This window comes from Mustelus asterias, chromosome 7, assembly GCF_964213995.1.
Source record: "Mustelus asterias chromosome 7, sMusAst1.hap1.1, whole genome shotgun sequence".
NCBI lineage: Eukaryota > Metazoa > Chordata > Chondrichthyes > Carcharhiniformes > Triakidae > Mustelus > Mustelus asterias.
The window spans coordinates 8,292,867-8,316,144 of NC_135807.1; the positions used below are offsets into that span (position 1 = coordinate 8,292,867).

At 45.0% G+C, this 23,278-nt stretch overlaps 2 protein-coding genes across 9 annotated transcripts in view; one reads left to right on the forward strand and one right to left on the reverse strand.

Annotated features, from left to right (window-relative positions):
- Nucleotides 1–403: 403 nt before the first annotated feature.
- Nucleotides 404–20,676, reverse strand: rida (reactive intermediate imine deaminase A). Of its 2 annotated transcripts, none has more exons than XM_078215638.1 (6): nucleotides 20,538–20,676; nucleotides 10,733–10,838; nucleotides 5,417–5,471; nucleotides 3,939–4,007; nucleotides 2,028–2,083; nucleotides 404–682 (listed from the first exon to the last, which is right to left on the reverse strand). In XM_078215638.1, the coding sequence occupies exons 1-6, from the start codon at nucleotides 20,600–20,602 to the stop codon at nucleotides 608–610; spliced, it is 426 nt and encodes a 141-aa protein (XP_078071764.1). In that variant the 5' UTR covers nucleotides 20,603–20,676; the 3' UTR covers nucleotides 404–607. The 2 variants fall into 2 exon arrangements, with proteins under 2 accessions (XP_078071764.1, XP_078071765.1); XM_078215639.1 differs by lacking the exon at nucleotides 20,538–20,676 and adding an exon at nucleotides 14,998–15,140.
- A 144-nt stretch (nucleotides 20,677–20,820) lies between these two features.
- pop1 (POP1 homolog, ribonuclease P/MRP subunit) overlaps nucleotides 20,821–23,278 on the forward strand; it is a 60,381-nt gene continuing 57,923 nt past the window's right edge. Inside the window, exons 1-2 of one of the 7 annotated variants that reach the window (XM_078215633.1) lie at nucleotides 21,200–21,225; nucleotides 22,507–22,535. Coding sequence is in view for 1 of the 7 variants with exons in the window: in XM_078215631.1 (XP_078071757.1) it covers nucleotides 21,289–21,311 (23 nt within the window). In the remaining 6 variants the exon portion in view is untranslated. Of the gene's footprint in view, nucleotides 20,971–21,170; nucleotides 21,312–22,078; nucleotides 22,098–22,506; nucleotides 22,536–23,218; nucleotides 23,238–23,278 lie in introns of those variants that run through there. The other 6 variants (XM_078215632.1, XM_078215634.1, XM_078215631.1 and 3 more) reach the window with 6 other exon arrangements.

Sequence of the window (23,278 nt, forward strand, 5' to 3'; positions counted from 1 at the left end):
CTGCCCATGGAGGTGGTAGAAGCAGGCACGTTAGCAACAGTCAAGGTGTATCTTGATAGACACATGAACGGGAGATGAACAGAGGGATAGAAACCATGTAGCAGCACAGGTTTGGTGGGCCAAAGGGCCTGTTCCTGTGCTGTATTGTTCTTCACCTCAAACGAATCAGCCACTAATCTGTTTTTGGCAGTGATGGATGGACGAGCGAGGAATTTAGGAAGACTAGTGTATCTCTTCAAGTATTGCCAAAAGCGAATTGTACCTCCCTGTAAATTGGCAGGCAGGGCCATGGTTTAACGTCTCATTTGAAAAACATTCCAGTGTTTCTCACAGAGCTGTAATGTCAGCCAGGAGTTTTGAGAAAAACTGAGCAAAACATCAATAAATAAACAAGTCCAGTCGCTTAATTTCACATTATATATTTCACCAAACTTTGATCACTGGATATAAAAGCACTATTGGCTACTGATAAACATCGCTTCTTGTTGAAAGGTTTTTTTAAAAAATCACATTTAATTTTGAAAGTGTAATTTAAATTATTGATCCATACAAAGGAATAAAATAACATTGCCGTGATTTCCTTCTATTGAGTGTATCAGTCGGCAGTTTATAATTTCTGTTCCAGGATGCCTTCCACAATCGGCCCCAGCACAGCCACAGCTTCAATCTCAACACGACCTCCCTGCAAAAAATAATCACTAAATCAGGCAAATCTTGACATACAAACATGTGTCAGTGGCATGGGTCCTATAACACAATGCAGCCCATCAATTCTTATGGGATTACAAAGCTTCAAGTTACATAGAATTTGCATCACAAAGTGCAAATGCCGGCGTTGGACTGGGGTGGACACAGTAAGAAGTCTCACAACACCAGGTTAAAGTCCAACAGGTTTATTTGGAATCACAAGCTTTCGGAACGCTGCTCCTTCATCAGGTGAGTCACCAGGCGAAGGAGCAGCGCTCCAAAAGCTCGTGATTCCAAATAAACCTGTTGGACTTTAACCTGGTGTTGTGAGACTTATTGCTGTGCTTGCGTCACAAAAGCAGGCCATTCAGCCCAACTGGTCAATGCTAGAGTTTACACTCCGCACAAGCCTCTTCCCACCCTATTTCATCTCACCCGATCACTGATTCCTTTCTCTAATAACTCATGTGCCTCTCCAGCTTCTCCTTAAATGTATCAATGCTATTCACCTCAACAACTCCATGTAGACTCAAAGTTCTTCGAAAGTACTTACCAAACCTATGACCTCTACCACCTAGAAGGACAAGGGCAGCAAATGTATGGAAACACCACCACCAGCAAGTTCCCCTCCAAGCCTTTCACCATCACGGTTTGGAAAGGTATCATCATTCCAACATTGTTGTTGGGTCAAAATCTTTGAACTCCCTCTCTAACAGCTCTGTTCATGTACCTACAAATATTGTCATCCTCAATCCAGCAAGCCTTGCACAAACAGGCTGAAGCATTTGCAAATATTTTCAGTCAGAAGTGCATAGCAGGTGATCCATCTTAGACTGGATGGCCAATCTACCTACCTGTACATTTTTGGACTGTGGGAAGAAACTGGAGCACCCAGAGGAAACACACGCAGAGACAGGGAGAATGTGCAAACTCCACACAGACGATCACCCAAGACAAGAATCAAACCCAGGTCGCTGGTGCTGGGCAGCAGTGCTTAGGGCAGCACGGTGGCACAGTGGTTAGCACTGCTGCCTCACAGCGCCAGGGACCTGGGTTCGATTCCCAGCCTTGGGACACTGTCTGTGGGGAGTTTGCACATTCTGCCCGTGTCTGCGTGGGTTTCCTCTGGGTGCTCCGGTTTCCTCCCACAGTCTGAAAGCCGTGCTGGTTAGGTGCATTGGCCATGCTAAATTCCCCCTCAGTGTACCTGAACAGGCGTCAGAGTGTGGCAACTAGGGGATTTTCACAGTAACTTCATTGCAGTGCATACTTGACAATAATGAAAAAAACCTAACCACTGTACCACCGCGCCGCTGCTGAGAGTCACCAAACAATCTTACCCGTGGCAATGCAGCAACCTGATAGGCAGCTCTGGCTGGAAAGTTGGTTTTGAAATCTGAGAAAAAAAAACAAGTTTACTTCACACAGAATTAACAGCTAAGAAACAGGTCATTCTGCTCAAATGCTCTATACCAGTGTTTATGGCCCTACAAACGCCTCCTCTTCCCGTTCTTTTCCTTTCTCTGTCATCTAGCTTCTCCTTAAGTTCACCTATGCTATTCACCTCAGGCACTCCATAGGAAAATAGAAGACAAGTTTATCGATCACAAACAGTAAATGCGTTTTATATAAATTGAAAGAAGTCCTCTTTCTCCGGTTGTCAGTAGGAAAATGTTTCAATATTGCAATTAAATAGCAGCCATTCACTGTCATAGATTATAATTCCAGGAGTTATTAAATCCTCAACCCCTTCCATCTACAAACAGGAGATCTATACTTGCTTTAAAGGGAGTGCAATGAGCGCTCACCAGACTGATTTTTGGGATTTCGCAGCCCAAGGCCTCATTGAAACTGAGTACTTAAGGGGCTTGACAGGATAGGTGATGAGGGGTTCACATTCTGAGTAACTCAACTCCTGACTCCTCAAAGCCTGTCCACCAGTTACCAGGCACAAGCCCGGAATGTGGTGAAATACTCTACACTTGCCTTAATGAGTGCAGCTCAACAACACTCAAGAAGCTCAACACCATCCAGGACAAAGCAGTCTACTTGATGGGCACCTCTTTGGGCGGCACGGTAGCACAGTGGTTAGCACTGCTGCTTCACAGCTCCAGGATCCCGGGTTCGATTCCCGGCTCGGTCACTGTCTGTGTGGAGTTTGCACATTCTCCTCGTGTCTGCGTGGGTTTCCTCCGGGTGCTCCGGTTTCCTCCCACAGTCCAAAGATGTGCGGGTTAGGTTGATTGGCCAGGTTAAAAATTGCCCCTTAGAGTCCTGGGATGCGTACGTTAGAGGGATTAGCGGGTAAATATGTGGGGGTAGGGCCTGGGTGGGATTGTGGTCGGTGCAGACTCGATGGGCCGAATGGCCTCCTTCTGCAGTGTAGGGTTTCTATTCTATTCTCTTCCACCACCTCAATCATGTACTCCCTCAATCAGTGACGCACAGTGGCAGCAGTGTACCAGTTACACGATGCACTGCAGAAAACTCTCAGCCTCTACAACCTAGAAGAACAATGGCAACAGATGCATGGGAACGTTATCACCTGCTAGTTTCCCTCTAAGGCGCACACCTTCCAGACTTTGAACTATATCGCTGTCCCTTCACTGTCACTGGTTCAAAATCCTGGAACTTGCTTGCTAACAGCAGCAACCCCCCCCCCCTCATTGCTCAGACATTGAGCACATTCAAGGCTGAAGCTGATAAGATATTTGGACACAAAGTGAATCAGAGGATATGGGGAAAGGGTGGAAAAGTGGAGTTGAGGTAGAAATTTAGTTTGCGCAGGTTTAGGACAGTACGGTGGCACAGTGGTTAGCACTGCTGCCTCACAGAGCCAGGGACCCGGGTTCAATTCCAGCCTCGGGTCACTGTCTGTGTGGTGTCTGCACGTTCTCCCCGTGTCTGCGTAGGTTTCCTCCAAGTGCTCCGGTTTCCTCCCACAGCCCCAAGATGTGCAGATAAGGTGGATTGGTCATGCCAAATTGTCCCTTAGTATCGCAAGATGTATGGGTGAGATTGATTAGCCGTGGGAAATGTGTGGGGTTCTGGGGATAGGGTGGGGGAGGGGACTGAATGAGATATGCTGTCAGAGAGTCGGTGCAGACTCGAGGGCCGAGTGGTCTCGTCTGCACTGCAGGGATTCTATGATTCTGAGGCTCGAACAGCCCAATGGTTTACTCCTGCTCTTCTGTGGGTTTCCAGTGCTTGCATCGCTATAAAGCTACACAAAGATGGAGATCTATACTCACATTGCTTGTAAACATCGTTAACACAGTTGAAATCGTTGATGTCTGCCAGCAGAACGGTTGTTTTTATAACTATGATGTAAATTTCAAAAAACATTCCTCAGTAAGTGCACAAAATTAAATCCAAGTCAACACATCATAGATGATCTATCTTCTCAAAGAATGATTTCAGTAATATTCTCTGCCAGATTGTCCATTCAGCAATTACCACACAAGGTACAACACTCCATTAAATAAATAAAACAAAACTGAAAATGCCAGAAACTGGTCAATTGATCAATTGGGCCAGTGGGCTGACGAATGGCAGATGGAGTTTAATTTAGACAAATGCAAGGTGATGCATTTTGGTAGATTGAACCAGGGCAGGACTTACTCAATGAATGGTAGGGCGTTGGGGAGAGTTACAGAGCAAAGAGATCTAGGGGTACAGGTTCATAGCTCCTTGAAAGTGGAGTCAAAGGTGGACAGAATGGTGAAGAAGGCATTCGGCATGCTTGGTTTCATTGGTCAGAACACAATACAGGAGTTGGGGCGTTTGTTGAAGTTATACAAGACATTGGTAGGGCACTGGAATACTGTGTACAGTTCTGGTCACCCTATTATAGAAGGATATTATTAAACTAGAAACAGTGCAGAAAAGATTTACGAGGATGCTACCTGGACTTGATGGTTTGAGTTACAAGTAGAGGTTGGATAGGCTGGGACTCGTTTCCCTGGAGCATAGGAGACTTAGGGGTGATCTTATAGAGGTCTATAAAATAATGAGGGGCACAGATAAGGTAGATAGTCAATATCTTTTCCCAAGGTTGGGGAGTCTAAAACTAGAGGGCATAGGTTTAAGGTGAGAGGGGAGAGATACAAAAGGGTCCAGAGGAGCAATTTGTTCACACAGAGGGTGGTGAGTGTCTGGAATGAGCTGCCAGAGGCAGTAGTAAAGCTGGTACAATTTCTGTCTTTTAAAAAGCATTTAGACAGTTACATGGGCAAGATGGGTATAGAGGGATATGGGCCAAATGCAGGCAATTGGGACTAGCTTAGGGGTTTAAAAAAAAGAGCAGCATGAACAAAATGGGCCGAAGGGCCTGTTTCCATGCTGTAAACCTCCATGACTCAATGGTTCAGTAGATCAGGGAGCATTAACAGAGAGAGAGAGAAAAGCTGAGTTAACATATCAGGTCAATGACCTCACAGGCTGGATTAAAAGATCATCGACATGAAACATGAACTGTTTCTTTTTCCACAGCTTCTGCACATTTTCAGCACTTTCCATTTTTATTCCAGGAATTCCAGCATCCACACTATTTTGTTTTAAACTTCCCATTTCCAGCAGAAAGTAGATTTGATGATATCCCTCACTAAGCACAAATCATTGAATATTTTTTGATCATTTCCCCTCTACTTTAGTCTTCCTGATTTATGATTGAAAAACGTTCTTGTTTTCTACGTGGCAAAAGGAGGAATGCCACATTTTCACCTCGTACCATTATTGTAGTCACAGTTTGCAGCCTTGAGGATCTCTCCCATGTTGATAAGCGCCTGCCACAGAGAACATTACAAGTTAGTTCAGATCATCAGTCATTCCTTCTCAGTCGTTATTCTGTGCAAATTTACTTAGAAGCTTAAACGATTTTCCCCACAAATCTCCTTTGAGATTGCAAATCATTTAAATAGCTACAAGTTTTTCAAAGTGAAGATTAATTCATGTTAAAGTCTTGGATTGCAAAATGTTTCATAATTAAAGCACAGTCTGCATGCCCAAACTTGCAAATAACCTTCAAAGATTAGGTCCTAGATCATAACGATTCAAAAAGTTACTCTATTGGTAACAGTCATTGAATATCAACTGTTGATGGATCACAGAAATATTCCTCGGATTACATCAAACCTAGCCGGGTGGATCCAGTGAAAAATGGACGATTTTCTCCAAAACAGATTAGTTATGTTTGATATCCAAACATAAAATCAGTGGTTTACAGAATACCTGATTTACAGAACTTGCTTATATTTGGGAGCAACTGCGAGCTATAGAAACATAGAAAATAGGAGTGGGCCATTCAGCTCTTTGAGCTGGCTCCGTCCTTCAATATGATCTTGGCTGATCCTCTATTTCAATGAAATACTCCCACAATCTCCCCACACCTTTAGAGTCTTAGTTCCTTCTTAAGAATAGTCAGTGACTTGGTATCCACTGCCTTCTGTAGTAGAGAACTCCGCATGTTCACCACCCCCAAGTGATATCCTTTATGGCCTTGGCCATGTCCTGAGATTGCGGACCCTTGTTCTAGACCCTCCAGCCTGAGGAAACAACAGCCCTGTATCCAGTCTGTCCAACTCTGTCAGAATTTGATATATTTCAATCAGATCCCCTCATTCTTCTAAACTCCAGCGAATGGGGTTACGGGAATAGGGCCTGGGTGGGATTGTGGTTGGTGCAAACTCAATGGGCCGTACGGCCTCTTTCTGTACTGTAGGGATTCTATGATTCTATGAATACAGTCTAGTCGACCCAATCGCTCCTCATACAACAATCCTCCCATCCCAGAAAGCACTCCCTCTATGGCACACATAACCTTTCTTAGATAACTGCATACAATACCCCAAATGTGGTCTCACCAAGGCCCTGTACAGCTGGAGTAAGACACCCTTGCTTCTGTACTCAGTCCTCTTGCAATGAAGGCCAGCATAACATTTGCCTTCCTAACTGCTTGCTGGCTTTCAGTGACAGGTGTCCTAGTTCACCAAGGTCCCATTGTATGTCAACATTTCCCAATCTATCACCATTTAAATAATATTCTGCCATTCTGTTCCTCCATCCAAAGTGATAACTTTACATTTATCCACGTTATAATGCATCTGCCATATATTTACCAATTCACTCAACTTGTCTAATATATTTTCGATAAACCTTTAATTACTAACATGAATATTTTGGTTTATATTCACATATGTGGTAAAGGTGCAATTGTAACACTTCTGACTAAAAGTATTAAGGATTGAGACAAGAGTGTCAAACATCACAATGCATACTGAATCTATATATAATCAGTGGCAGATAAAGTACTGTCAGTATGGTCTGGTAACCAAGCAAGGCACAAATGTCACTGATTATTACTACTCCAGGGAGCATTCAAGTCTATAACAATAGATCAAAGAGCAGCAATGTGAACTGGAACATTTTATTAAGGAAATCAGGTGAGAAGAAAGTAGGTCAGTGGAGAAAGGACATGATGTTGATTGAAGAAAAGTGTGGTTCAGAAGTAGCGATACAATTCAGGGCAAAGCAGTCTGCTTGATTGGGATCACGTCCACAAACATTCATTTCCTCCACCACTGATGCACAGTGGCGGCAGTGTGTACCAAGTATAAGACGCACTGCAGCAACTCACTAAGCTTCCTTAGGCAGCACCTTCCAAATCCATGACCACAACCATCTAAAAGAACAAGGGCAGCAGGTACCTGGGAACACCACCACCTGCAAGTTCCCCTCCAAGCCACTCACCATCCTGCCTTGGAAGTATATCGCACTACTTCACACTGTCGCTAACTCAAAATTCTGGAACTCCCTCCCTAATAGCACTGTAGGTGCACCTACACCATATGGACTGCAGCGGCTCAAGAAGTCAGCTCACCACCACCTTCTCAAGGATATTTAGGGATGGGTAATAAATGCTAGCCTCGCCAGCAAAGCCCACATCCCTTAAATGAATTTAAAAAAATTAAAACTAATGAGTTGGTTGGGGGATGGAATGGTTGAACGAAGTGAGATGTTCACAGTTTAAAGTTCCGGGAATGATTGCACAATGAGTAGTCAGAACAATCTATCCCGTATCTATAAAACATTATGGCCGGGATTCTCCCAAAAAAATTTTAAGTGCCCAATTCACGTGAAAATTGGAGTGATTCTAACTGGATTTTTTTAAAGTGTGATTTCCAGATTGAATTTCCGACAGTGAGCACTGAAGAGTGCCCCTGCAGGATTTATGCTGAAAATCAGGGGGCGGGACCTAGTCGCGCCCGAGACGCCGACAGCATCGTGCTGAGTGGGCCACTGCACATGCGCCGATTTATCAGAATGGAGGTCGATGCATGCTCAGTGGCCCTGCATTGCTGGCCTTCCAATCGCTGGCCAGTTCCGCAACTCCCCATTGCTGGCCTCCCGCACCTCCAAGGGCAAGCCCCGATATCCCCCACCTCCCACAGTTCCAATTTTCCGCCCCCCCCGCCGTCCCAATTTCTTGAACCCCCCCCACCCCAGCAGTCCCGATCATCCCCCACCCAGATGGCCAGCCCTGATTGCTGTCCTCCCTCCCTGTGATCCTTTTCCGGAGGGGATGCGGGGCTCCCTCCCCCACCACCCCCTCCCAACCCCACCCCCCACCAATTGCAGCCAATAGGCCCCGCCCCTCTGGCTCCACCCCATTGACACTGGGTGATGCCTGGTGGGCAGTGCCATCTTGGCAGATGGCACCCGGGGGCACCCCCCCTTACCCCCAACCTCCGGGGAGGAGCCTTGATGGCCTCTGTTCCCTCCAGTGGGATTGGCCGCCAGTTCCCCGTTTGTGGGGAGCAGTAGTGGTCCCGGCTGGAGTGAACCACACCTGGCTGACTTAAGGACTGATTAGGGACAGTCAGCATGGCTTTGAATGGAAAATCATGTCTCACAAATTTGATTGAGTTTTTTGAAGGGGTAACCAAGAAGATAGATGAGGGCAGTGCAGTTGATGTCTACATGGACATTAGCAAGGCCTTTGACAAGGAACTGCATGGTAGGTTGTTGCATAAGGTTAAGTCTCACGGGATCCAGGGTGAGGGTGAAATAGATACAAAATTGGCTTGATGACAGAAGACAGAAGGTGGTTGTAGAGGGTTGTTTTTCAAACTGGAGGCCTGCGAACAGCAGTGTACCTCAGGGATCGGTGCTGGGTCCGCTGTTATTTGTCATTTATATTAATGATTTGGATGAGAATTTAATAGGCATAGTTAATAAGTTTGCAGATGACACCAAGATTGGTGCCATAGTGGACAGTGAAGAAGGTTATCTAGAATTGCAACAGGATCTTGATCAATTGGACCAGTAGCTGACGAAAGGCAGATCGAGTTAATTTAGATAAATGCGAGGTAATGCATTTTGGTAGATTGAACCAGGGCAGGACTTACTCAGTTAATGGTAGGACGTTGGGGAGAGTTATAGAACAAAGAGATCTAGGAGTAAAGATTCATAGCTCCTTGAAAGTGGAGTCACAGGTGGACAGAGTGATGAAGAAGGCATTCGGCATGCTTGGTTTCATCGGTCAGAACACTGAATACAGGAGTTGGGACGTCTTGTTGAAGTTGTACAAGACATTGGTAAGGCCACACTTGGAATACTGTGTACAGTTCTGGTCACCCTATTATAGAAAATATATTATTGAACTAGAAAGAGTCTAGAAAAGATTTATTAGGATGCTACTGGGACTTGATGGTTTGAGTTATAAGGAGAGGCTGGATAAACTGGAACTTTTTTCTCTGGAGCGTAGGAGGCTTAGGAGTGATCTTATAGAGGTCTATAAAATAATGAGGGGCACAGATCAGCTAGATAGTCAATATCTTTTCTCAGATGTAGGGGAATCTAAAACTAGAGGGCATAGGTTTAAGGTGAGAGGGGAGAGATACAAAAGGGTCCAGAGGGGCAATTTTTTCACACAGAGGGTGGAGTGTCTGGAACAAGCTGCCAGAGGTAGTAGTAGAGGCGAGTACAATTTTGTCTTTTAAAAAGCATTTAGACAGTTACATGGGTAAGATGGGTATAGAGAGATATGGGCCAAACACGGGCAATTGGGACTAGCTTAGGGGTTAAAAAAAGGGGCGGCATGGACAAGTTGGGCCGAAGGGCCTGTTTCCATGCTGTAAACCTCTATGACGCTATGCTAATGGATGTAAATGCAAATTTAAATATTGAAATCAGTTCAGCTCCAATTCCTGGCAGGGAGCTGATGACGCTAAAAATCTTGGCCGCGGAGTAGCGCAGAGACCCGGGTGCCCAGCGGAGAATCCGCAAAACGGCTTCCGCTGGCTGATGTCTCCCGGCCCGTTGCACTGCTGGAGCAGCGCACCAAGCTGGGAGAATCACCTCCTATGTGTCTAATTCTGGGCATTGTACTTTGGGAAGGAAGTGAGTTTTTGGAGAGAGTACAGAAGAAATGTGCTGGAATGGGGTGAAGGGATACAGTTACGTGGATCAATTGGAGAAGTCATTTTCCTAAAGCAGGAAAGGTTAGAGGAGATTTGTGGCGATTGTCCCTTTAAAGATCCATTTGCAGAGGAAGGATCACATGACCCAGGGTGGGGGATCACCCTGGTGAGCTCGCGTTTCTGTCCCAGAACCTTCTCAGAAGCTGAGTGACGGCCATGAGGCTGAAAGCCTCTGTATTATAGTTATAGGTAACTGAACATTTCAGTTGTTATTTACCCAACTGGTGACAGGAACTATTACCAGATTTGATAAAGGTGTTTAAAATTATGAAGTGTTTAGATAGAGTAAATAAAAATAAATTGTTTATGACTGAAGAGAGCTCACATGAGCATAAACCTTTTTCCATAATGTGTGGTTATGATCTGGAATGCACTGCATAGTGGATTGAAAATCTTGGCTTCAGAATGGCATCAGATTAAAATATGAAAATATAAAATATGACAGAGCTTCGAAAGATAGACTCAATGGGCCCAAAGGCCTCTGTCTACACTGCAGTATTCTACAATACAAAAAGGTACAGCATTAATTGGCCAGGAATTTGCTGTTAATGAAGCTTACACATTACCTGCTTAGCTTCCTGTGTTGTTCCTCCTGTCACAAGCTGTCCAGTTGCAGGATCCAACCCCAGCTGCCCAGAAACGTACATGGTTCGATCCACCACCACTGCTTGGCTATAAAATACATTTACAAAATGATCATAGCCACACAGCACACCACACAATAGTACAGTGGATGGAGCACAAGAATTCCCTCTGCCTTTCAATCAATTTTTGGTCACCAATCCTGATATCTCTCCATGTGGAGCAGCGCCAAATTTTGTCCGATTAGACTTCTACGAAGCACCTTGAGATGTTTTACTATGTTAAAGGTGCTCCATAAATGCCTGTGTGGTATCTCTTCCAACTTTGGCACTAGATGACACGGTGGCACAGTGGTTAGCACTGTTGCCTCAACTCCAGGGAACCGGGGTTCAATTCCAGTCTTGTGTGACTGTCTGTGTGGAGTTTGTACGTTCTCCCCCGTAACTGCATGGGTTTCCTCCGAGTGCTCTGGTTTCCTCCCACAGTCCAAAGATGTGAAGGTTAGATGGATTAGCCATGGTAAATGTGTGGGGATAGATTGGGGAGAGGGTGTTGGTGAGATACTCTGTCAGAGAGTCAGTGCAGACTCAATGGGCCAAATGGCTTCTTCTGCACAGTAGGGATTCTATGATTGTGCCTTGATTCAATGCCTAAAAATTGTGGAGTGTTATATGCTAATTTATATCTCTTACAATAGTACAGCCGTATGTCAGCAGCTCCCAGATTCAAGCCATGGTCTTATTCAATCCACAGCGATAGCTAGGGACATTACATTGGCCCAGTTTGAGATTCACAGACCCTCTGCAGAAGGCAGTGTGTGGGATCAGACACAGAGCAAGTCTCTGTCCTAAAGCTCACAAAAGCTCTGTGGTCAACTATCAGTGAGTGAGGTGAACAGTCAGCGCCCTTCCTTCCCTAATTACTGCAGAACCCAAGCCAACGTAGCTCAGGAATGAAGAGGTGCCACTTTGCTAAGATGAGTGTGGAATTAACTCCCAGAATAACAGGAGACAGAGTGGGTGGATGAGAATGGGGAAGCAGAAGAGAAAATTATATAGACAGTAGTAGAACAATTGAAGTAAATAGTTTAATAAAATGGTGCATTTGCACTATTTATTCCGAACGGTCGCATGGCACTGGCCAGTAAACAGTTAAACAGTTAAATATGCAATAATAAATAAAAGATAGACCAAGAAATTATCTAACATTGTGCAATATGCACAGTGCAGATTTTGCGATGACAGTTAGATTCAATTTGTGATAATTGCAGACCCAGTGAAAACACATTTTTTACTGCAATAAATAACTCCCAAGTTAAATTTTTCGCAACCAGTTGGTGGAATGATCAGAAGTCAATCTTTACTCAGTTTTAAAGTTATTCACAAAGTGAGACATTACAAATATATGCAGGGAACCGCACACTGTGATATAAGGTCTGGTAACCAAAAACTTTTTAAAGTTAAAGTTTATTTATTAGTCACAAGTAAGGTTTATATTAACACTGGTCAAAGAGGTAGGTTTTAAGAAGAGTCTAAAAAGGAGGAAAGGAAGGTAGATGTTTAGGAATATAATTCCAGAGCTTAAGGGCCTGACCAAGAGAGAATAGTAACTACAAAAGGTCGAGAATGCAGCCCAATCCATTTCGCAAACCAGCCTCCCATCCATTAACTATGTCTACACTTCCCGCTACCTCGGCAAAGCAGCCAGCATAATTAAGAACCCCACGCACCCCGGACATTCTCTCTTCCACCTTCCTCCGTCGGGAAAAAGATACAAAAATCTGAGGTCACGTACCAACTGACTCAAGAACAGTTTCTTTCCTGCTGCTGTCAGACTTTTGAATGGACTTACCTTGCATTAAGTTGATCTTTCTCTACACCCAGCTATGACTGTAACATTACATTCTGAACTCTCGTTTCCTTCTCTATGAACGGTATGTTTTGTCTGTATAGCGCGCAAGAAACAATACTTTTCACTATGTTAATACATGTGACAATAATGAATCAAATCAAGTGGTACTGTTACTGGGCTAGTGATCCAAAGGCCCAGGACAACACTCTCGAAGATACAAGTTCAAATCACACCAGAGCAGCTGAGGGAGTTCAATTAAATAATAAATCTGGAATAAAAGGCTTATTTTATAAACAATGATTATGAAACTATTGTTATAAAAACCCACTAGGTTCAATACCTTTCCGGGAAGAAATCTGCTGTCCCTACCCAATCTGGTTTATACATGACTCTTAACTGCCATCTGAAATGATTCTGATGGGCAATGAAGGCTGGTCTTGCTAGCAACATTCACATCCCAAGGAGAAATAATTTAAAAAGTCCCCATGACCCAGCTGCCTAAGTTGTGGAAAAGGAAAATGGGATGAGCAAGAGGCAGAATGAGAGGAGCACAGACATCACCAAGTACTATATTTCTCTATATTATTATATATTGGACAGTAAGAGGCTTAACATTCACTAGTGGTTGTGTCCCCTGAAAAATTAGACTGGTTTAGATTATCAACCATGAGAGCAAAGCAAATGTTAAGAAACACCATTCACATACAGAGCAGCTGCTGCTTGTACAGGCGCACACCAAAAACATCTTAAAGCATTAATATCGACAACAGGTTCCCAATTTTTAAAACTGTTAATGTTCCAACCCCTGCTGCCAATTTTCCCTGACCATTGTTGTATCATATTACTAACAGATGGTGGTGGGTGTGGAGTTATTACAAAATTGACTTCATTGCAGTGTTAATCTAAGCCTACTTGTGACACTAATAAATAAACTCTAAACAACTTTAAATTAGGTCACAAGACCAGGATACAGGGAGACAGTGTAGTGGTAATGTCAATGGACTAGTAATCCAGAGGGGGAACCTAATGCTCGGAGGTGGAGATGCCGGTGTTGGACTGGGGTGGGCACAGTAAGAAGTCTCACAACCAGGTTAAAGTCCAACAGGTTTATTTGGAATCATGAGTTTTTGGAGTGCTGATGAAGGAGCAGCGTTCCGAAAGCTCATGATTCCAAATAAACCTGTTGGACTTTAACCTGGTGTTATAAGACTTCTTACTAATGCGCTGAGGACATTCTCCGGTGATGCAGTGGCATTATTTATCCAGTGACCCAGAGTAATGCTCTGGAGACCTGGGTTCAAATCCCACCACAGCAGATGGTGAAATTTGAATTCAATAATCTGGAATTAAAATTCTAACGGTGACCATGAAACCATTGTCGATTGTCATAAAATCCCATCTGGTTCACTGATGTCCTTTAGGGAAGGAAATCTGCCGTCCTTACCCGGTCTGGCCTACATGTGACTCCAGACCCACAGCAATATGGTTGACACTTAAATATTACCTAAAATGGCCTAGCGAGCCACTCAGTTCAAGGGCAATTAGTGAGTTAGCAATAAATGCTGGTCCAGCTAACGACACCCCATCCTATGAATGATTTTTTAAAAAAAGGCCCACCATGGCAGTTGTGGAACTTAAATTCAATTAAACAATCTGGAATTGAAAGAAGTCTCAGAAATGATGGCCACGAAACTGCCATTGAACAAAAAATATTTAGTTCACTAATGCCCTTTAGGGAAGGAAATCTGCCATCCTTACCCAGATTTCCTTCCCTAAAGGACATTAGTGAACTAAATGTTATTTATTCAATGGCAGTTTCGTGGCCATCTTTCAATTCCATCTGGCCTACATGCGACTCCAGAACCACAACAATGTGGTTGGCTCTGTGTCTCCAGTGAGAAACCCCAAGAATCAGCAGCTATTGTGGACCAGAACTCTTCACCTATAAACAAGCCTCTAAACACACAGAATTTTTTGTTGGAGGACTTGATTTGTTGCTTGGTCAAGTTTTACTTTGATGAGTTTCATGTCTTATTTTGCACATTTGGCAGGGGTGCATGTTGTTTTTCTATTTGTGGGAACTGTGATACAATTGTATATTTTAAACTTTATGTTAATAAGGTCTGTGTCTTTACCCGAGCGAGTTAGCAATAAAACTAATTCTTTAATTGTTAACTTAAGACTAGCTTATTGCTTGAACCAAGTAAAAAGTTGGCAGTATCCCTCCCTTTTATATTCAAAGTCTGAGTCAGTTATAAACAAGGAGAGGAGCCAGTTCACCCCTGTTAAAGCGATCAGAACAATATAAAATAAAGCTTACCACCACAGTGTTACACTCAAAGCATAAGTTCCTAACTTGAACATAAGCCCAACACATTGTTATGCCGTTTTACGGTACCTGTAAATTCCGAGTCTAACTGGAGCTTTGGGAGTGTAGACACAAACTCGTTTTGTAGCCATTGTCGATATTAACCTCACTGCCAGCCTCAGATTAACATTAAAGCAAAACGACCTTTGGAGTAAACTGCTGTCAGAACATTATGGCTGTTATAAACACTGCTGGTCCACACTGTAGTGGGTGCTGGTGTTTGGATTTTATAACTCTTCAAATCAGTCTCAAGATGAGTTTGCAGAAGAGGAAAGAAATTTTCACTTTGTTTACTGAACTGCTTCAGCTTTTCCTTTTCTCCGGCCTTGTTAATAAGAACACAAGAACTAGGAGCAGGAGTAGGCCATCTGGCCCCTCGAGCCTGCTCCGCCACTCAATAAAATCATGGCTGATCTTTTCGTGGACTCACTTACCCGCCCGCTCACCATAACCCTTAATTTTTTTATTGTTCAAAAATCTATCTATCTTTGCCTTAAAAACATTCAACGAGGTAGCGTCAATCACTTCACTGGACAGGGAATTCCCAGCGAGATATACAGTTGCTTCCCAGGGAATTGATGTGGAGATGCCGGCGTTGGACTGGGGTAAACACAGTAAGAAGTTTAACAACACCAGGTTAAAGTCCAACAGGTTTATTTGGTAGCAAAAGCCACACAAGCTTTCGAGGCTCTGAGCCCCTTCTTCAGGTGAGTGGGAATTCTGTTCACAAACAGAACTTATAAGACACAGACTCAATTTACATGAATAATGGTTGGAATGCGAATACTTACAACTAATCCAGTCTTTAAGAAACAAAACAATGGGAGTGGAGAGAGCATCAAGACAGGCTAAAAAGATGTGTATTGTCTCCAGACAAGACAGCCAGTGAAACTCTGCAGGTCCACGCAACTGTGGGAGTTACAAATAGTGTGACATAAATTCTGATTCTAGGATCGCATGATAAAGACTCAGGAGGAAAAAAGCAGAAATATTTATGTGAAATAGTGTGACATAAACCCAATATCCCGGTTGAGGCCGTCCTTGTGTGTGCGGAACCTGGCTATCAGTTTCTGCTCCGCGACTCTGCGCTGTCGTGTGTCGCGAAGGCCGCCTTGGAGAACGCTTACCCGAATATCAGAATATCAGAGAATATTAAGGACGGTCACCTCAGCACCTCACTGTACCGCAAGCCCACGGATAACCTCACGATGCTCCACTTCTCCAGCTTCCACCCTAAACACGTTAAAGAAGCCATCCCCTACGGACAAGCCCTCCGTATACACAGGATCTGCTCGGATGAGGAGGATCGCAACAGACACCTCCAGACGCTGAAAGATGCCCTCATAAGAACAGGATATGGCGCTAGACTCATTGATCAACAGTTCCAACGCGCCACAGCGAAAAACCGCACCGACCTCCTCAGAAGACAAACACGGGACACAGTGGACAGAGTACCCTTCGTTGTCCAGTACTTCCCCGGAGCGGAGAAGCTACGGCATCTCCTCCGGAGCCTTCAACATGTCATTGATGAAGACGAACATCTCGCCAAGGCCATCCCCACACCCCCACTTCTTGCCTTCAAACAACCGCACAACCTCAAACAGACCATTGTCCGCAGCAAACTACCCAGCCTTCAGGAGAACAGTGACCAAGACACCACACAACCCTGCCACAGCAACCTCTGCAAGACGTGCCGGATCATCGACACAGATGCCATCATCTCACGTGAGAACACCATCCACCAGGTACACGGTACATACTCTTGCAACTCGGCCAACGTTGTCTACCTGATACGCTGCAAGAAAGGATGTCCCGAGGCATGGTACATTGGGGAAACTATGCAGACGCTGCGACAACGGATGAATGAACACCGCTCGACAATCACCAGGCAAGACTGTTCTCTTCCTGTTGGGGAGCACTTCAGCGGTCACGGGCATTCGGCCTCTGATATTCGGGTAAGCGTTCTCCAAGGCGGCCTTCGCGACACACGACAGCGCAGAGTCGCGGAGCAGAAACTGATAGCCAGGTTCCGCACACACAAGGACGGCCTCAACCGGGATATTGGGTTTATGTCACACTATTTCACATAAATATTTCTGCTTTTTTCCTCCTGAGTCTTTATCATGCGATCCTAGAATCAGAATTTATGTCACACTATTTGTAACTCCCACAGTTGCGTGGACCTGCAGAGTTTCACTGGCTGTCTTGTCTGGAGACAATACACATCTTTTTAGCCTGTCTTGATGCTCTCTCCACTCCCATTGTTTTGTTTCTTAAAGACTGGATTAGTTGTAAGTATTCGCATTCCAACCATTATTCATGTAAATTGAGTCTGTGTCTTATAAGTTCTGTTTGTGAACAGAATTCCCACTCACCTGAAGAAGGGGCTCAGAGCCTCGAAAGCTTGTGTGGCTTTTGCTACCAAATAAACCTGTTGGACTTTAACCTGGTGTTGTTAAACTTCTTACTGTGTTTTCCCAGGGAATTCCCATGAGATACGCACTTGCTTCCCTTGCTTACTATATAGAGGCACTGTTTTATCTAACTACCACAAAACACAAGTGTAAAACCCACAAAGTCTGTGGGGAAGTGCAATGGATAGGAAACACTGTTCATTCACAGATATCCATAAGAATCTGGGTCACAGAATCTCCTTCTATCTACGGATGTGGAGATGCCGGCGTTGGACTGGGGTGGGCACAGTAAGAAGTCTCACAACACCAAGTTAAAGTCAGACAGATTTATTTGTAATCACAAGCTTTCGGAGCGCTGCTCCTTCATCAGGTGGGTGGAGAGGTAGGTTCACGAGCACGGCAGATATAGAGACGATCACAGGGTAAAGAGATATGAATTGTCTCAAGCCAGGACAGTTTTTGCTCGGCGATTCTTTCTGACGACAACACAGAATCGCCGAGCAGAAATTGATAGCCAAGTTCTGCACGCATGAGGACAGCCTCAACCGGGATCTTGGGTTCATGTCACACTACATGTAACCCCCACCATTTTCCTGAGTTTGCAAAATCCTACTAACTGTCCTGGCTTGAGACAATTCACACCTCTTTAACCTGTGATTATTCCTCTCTCCACTCGCATTGTCTGTACCTGCAAAGACTTGATTACCTGTAAAGACTTGCATTACAACCAATCTTCACATTCCAATCTGTAATGATCTTGCAATTGTGTCTCTGTCTATATATGCCGTGTTTGTGAACCTGCCTCCCCACTCACCTAGAGTCATTGAGGTTTACAGCATGGAAACAGGCCTTTAGCCCAACTTGTCCATGCTGCTCCTTTTTTTTTGAAACCACTAAGCTAGTCCCAATTGCCCGCATTTGGCCCATATCCCTCTATACCCATCTCACCCATGTAACTGTCTAAACGCTTTTAAAAAGACAACATTGTACCCACCTCTACTATTACCTCTGGCAGCTTGTTCCAGACACTCACCACCCTCTGTGTGAAAAAATTGCCCCTCTGGAACCTTTTGTATCTCTCCCCTCTCATCTTAAACATATGCCCTCTAGACTCCCTGACCTTTCAGGAAAGATGTTGACTATGCCCCTAATTATTTTATAGACCTCTGTAAGATCTGCCCTAAGCCTCCTATGCTCCAGGGAAAATGTCCCAGTCTATCCAGCCTCTCCTTATAACTCAAATCATCAAGTCCCATTAGCATCCTAGTAAATCCAGGAGAGGGACAGGTTGTGGCCCTCCACAAGTTGCTCAGATGCTAGAGATAGGAAATAGGAAATAAAAACAAAAAGTGCTGGAAAAACTCAAGCAGGTTTTAAAAAAAATATTTACTCCATTCTTAAAGTTACAAAGCCAATGCACAGAGTGGACAGGGCAAACTCGAATCCATCTCCTTGCTTGCTCCAAAAACCAAATTCAAATTGAATCCAAATCATGGTCTTCACAGAGAAACAAACAAGATCCAAGGTGACAAGATAAGGCATTGGGCTCGATCCAACACTTGATCTTAGCCAAAGGGCAGGTCTGGCAGCATTTGTGGAGAGGGAAACAAAGAGTTGAGTTCAATATAGTTCTTCTTCAGAAATCCATAGTGCTTTGTCATACTTTACAGTTTGATTTGATTTGTCACACGGGGATACAGTGAAAAGTATTCTTTCTTGTCCACTATACAAAGCATACTGTTCATTGAGTACATAGGGGAGGAGGAAAGGAGTTTAAGTTTATTTATTAGTGTCACAAGTAGGCTTACATTAACACTGCAATGAAGTTACTGTGAAAATCCCCTAGTCCCCACACTCTGGCACCTGTTCGGGTACACTGAGGGAGAATTTAGCATGGCCAATGCATCTAACCAGCACGTCTTTCAGACTATGGGAGGAAACTACAGTACCCGGAGTAAGCCCACACAGACACAGGGAGAATGTGCAGACTGCACACAGAAAGTGACCCAAGTCGGAAATTGAACCCAGGTGCCTGGCGCTGTGAGGCAGCTGTACCACCGTGCCACCCTGCAGGGTGCAAAATGTAGTGTTACAGCAACAGCTAGGGCATAGAGAAAGATCAAGATATAGATATAGAATAGATATAGAAACCCTACAGTGCAGAAGGAGGCCATTCGGCCCATCGAGTCTGCACCGACCACAATCCCACCCAGGCCCTACCCCCACATATTTACCCACTAATCCCGCTAACCTACGCATCCCAGGATTCTAAGGGGCAATTTTTAACCTGGCCAATCAACCTAACCCGCACATCTTTGGACTGTGGGAGGAAACCGGAGCACCCGGAGGAAACCCACGCAGACACGAGGAGAATGTGCAAACTCCACACAGACAGTGACCCAAGCTGGGAATCGAACCCGGGACCCTGGAGCTGTGAAGCAGCAGTGCTAACCACTGTGCTACCGTGCCGATAATTAGACTAGTTATTCGTTTTAAAGCAAGAATGTGCAATTATATAGAACCCTTCACGGTCTCCAAATGATAGATAGAATAGATAGAAACCCTACAGTGCAGAAAGAGGCCCTTCGGCCCATCGAGTCTGCACCGACCACAATCCCACCCAGGCCCTATCCCCATATATTTTACCCACTAATCCCTCTAACCTACACATCTCAGGTCTCTAAGGGGCAATTTTTTTAGCATGGCCAATCAACCTAACCTGCACATCTTTGGACTGTGGGAGGAAACCGGAGCACCTGGAGGAAACCCACGCAGACACGAGGAGAATGTGCAAACTCCACACAGACAGTGACCCAAGCCGGGAATCGAACCCAGGTCCCTGGAGCTGTGAAGCAGCAGTGCCAACCACTGTGCTACCAAAGTACTTTACAATCAATTAAGTACTTCTGAAGAGTTGTAATGCTTACTTTAAATGCAACTATTTTACAACAAAAATATAGCCGTTCCATAAGTTTATATGAGTTGACAACTATAACAATGTTAAAAACTATTTAATCTCACTTCACCATCCTATCAAAGTTTTTTTTTTTTTTTTTTTTTTTGATTTTAAACTAAATTTTATTTACAATAGAGAACTTCATTGACACACATGCATTTTTACAAATCCATAATGCAGATCAACTGAGCAGGATTTACCTGTAGGGACCGATTGCCCCAGGTGCCTTGGTGGTGCTGACAATCCTCCTGACCAGCGCTGCCATCCTCTCCAAGCAAGATTACAAAGCCACTGGAGTCCTTCAGACTTTAGCAGCGAACAGCGCGCATGCGCAGCCAGGGCGCACAGCAGCCTGGGATCTGTAGTCCCCCAGTCGGACCCATCTCCCAGAATGCTCCTCCGCAAACCCACGCGCAGCCTCTGTCTGATCAATGAATACTGCGCATGCGACACCGGTGCGGCCCACAGCAGCCTGGGATTTGTAGTCCCCCAGTTGGAGCCATCTCCCAGAATGCTCCTGCGCAGCCTGTCTGATGCCGGGAATTGGGAGTCGCAGCCGCTCGCGCGATAACATTTCACGTGGCTGACGGTTGGCCGGAGCCGGTTAGCCCCGACTGACTGACTTTCCGTTCGGTAGGTTTTTTTTTGTAATATTAGCAGATTCGGCAGGTCATTTGGGACATTTTGGCTGGATGTGGCTGTAAAGTTGAGATGACTGCAGTGTGAGGGGATGACTGCCCACGCAGTGCGCATGCCGCTGACGGATTGGCGCAGGCGCGCTCCGACCACAGCGGTTGGGGCATGCGCGGTAGCGCTGCACCGGTTTCGCGGCGCATGCGTGGTGATTCTCTTGCTCGACTGCCTTTTGGCCAAGTGTCTCCTTCAGGAGTGAGTGTGCAGGAAAGGCAGCTCCTCTCCTAATGTCAACTGGAGGCGGTAGGGGGACTGGAAATGCAAAGGGGGCTGGGAGTTAGGTACATGATTCTGGAGGGGGCGGGGTGGGTTGAAAATTAGGCACATGATTTTTGTGGGGGTGAGAATTAGGTACATGATTTTGGGGGTGTGTGAGAGTTAGGTACATGATTTTGGGGGGGGGGGGGTGTGAGAGTTAGGTACATGATTTTGGGGGGGGGTGTGAGAGTTAGGTACATGATTTTGGGGGGGGGTGTGAGAGTTAGGTACATGATTTTGGGGGGGGGTGTGAGAGTTAGGTACATGATTTTGGGGGTGTGTGAGAGTTAGGTACATGCTTTTGGGGGGGTGTGAGAGTTAGGTACATGATTTTGGGGAGGTGTGAGAGTTAGGTACATGGTTTTGGGGGGGTGAGAGTTAGGTACATGGTTTTGGGGGGGTGAGAGTTAGGTACATGGTTTTGGGGGGGGGGTGAGAGTTAGGTACATGATTTGGGGAGGGGGGTGAGAATTAGGTATGTGATTCTTAAGGCATGTTGAATTGAGGCTCAAATATGAGAGCTGAACTTCTTTGTAATTCACTCATGGGATGTGGGCATTGCTGGCTGGGGCAGCATTTATTGCCCATCCCTAATTGTCCCTGGAGAAGATGGTGGTGAGTTGCATCCTTGAACTGCTGCAGTCCATGTAGGTACACCCACTGTGCTGTTAGGGAGGGAGTTCCAGGATTTTGACCCAGCGACTGCGAAGGAACAGTGATATATTTCCAAGTCAGGATGGTGCCTGACTTGGAGGGAACTTGCAGGTGGTAGTGTTCCCATGCACCTACTGCTCTTGCCTTTCTAAATGGTAAAGGCCATGGGTTTGTATGGTGCAGTGCACCTTGTATATGATGCAAGGACGCGCAGTGGTTAGCACTGCTGCCTCAGTGCCAGGGACCCATTCTGGCCTTGGTGACTGTCTTTGGAGTTTGCACGTTCTCCCCGTGTCTGCGTGGATTTACTACGGGTGCTCTGGTTTCCTTCCACTGTCCAAAATGTGCAGGTTAGGTGGATTGGCCATGCTAAATTGCTCCTTAGTGTTAGAAGATCTGGCAGGGTAAATACATGGAGTTAACGGGGATAAAACCTAGCTGGGATTGTTGTCGGTGGAGGCTCAATGAGCCGAATGGCCTCCTTCTGCACTGTAGGGATTCTATGTCAATTTTCTTGAGTTTTGTATCAAGTATTCCATCACCCCTCTTACTTGTGCCTTGTAGATGGTGGGCAGGCTTTAGGGGGTAAGGAGGTGAGTTACTCACAGCAGAATTCCCAGTCTCTGACTGTTCTTATATCTGTGTTAGTCCAGTTCATTTTCTGTTCAGTGGTAACCCCCAGAATGTTGTTAGTCACGAGTCTGTAACAAAAAGTGACTAGCAAATATTCTGTTACTCAGATGACTGTTCAATGAAGGATTATCTCGCTTGGGATGGCACAGTGGTTCGCACTGCTGCCTCACAGCGCCAGGGACCCGGGTTTGATTCCTGGCTTGGGTCACTGTCTGTGCGGAGTTTCTCCCCGTGTCTGCATGGGTTTCCTCCCACAGCTCATAGAACGTGCTGGTTAGGTGCATTGGCCATGCTAAATTCTCCCTCCGTGTACCCGAACAGGTGCTGGAGTGTGGCGACTAGGGGATTTTCACAGTAACTTCATTGCAGTGTTAATGTGAGCCTACTTGTGACGTTAATAAATAAACTTTGAGCTTATATCGAGACTCACTCTGCACCCTCAATGTTCTTGTGGCACTATTTTGAAGTAGGGAAGTTCTCTCTGGTGTTCTGTCCCAATATTTATCTCCACAAACATTCCCAAAACAGATTGTCAGATTGGTGCTTTTTGCGGAACTGCTTGTGTGTAAATCAACTACCATGTTTCCTATCTTATAAAAATGACTGCACTTCAAATGTACTCTGCAAAAGGTGTTTTGGGACATCCTGTGGTTGTGCAAATGGTATGTAAATGCTAGCCTTTTTAAAATTTGATCCTAATTAG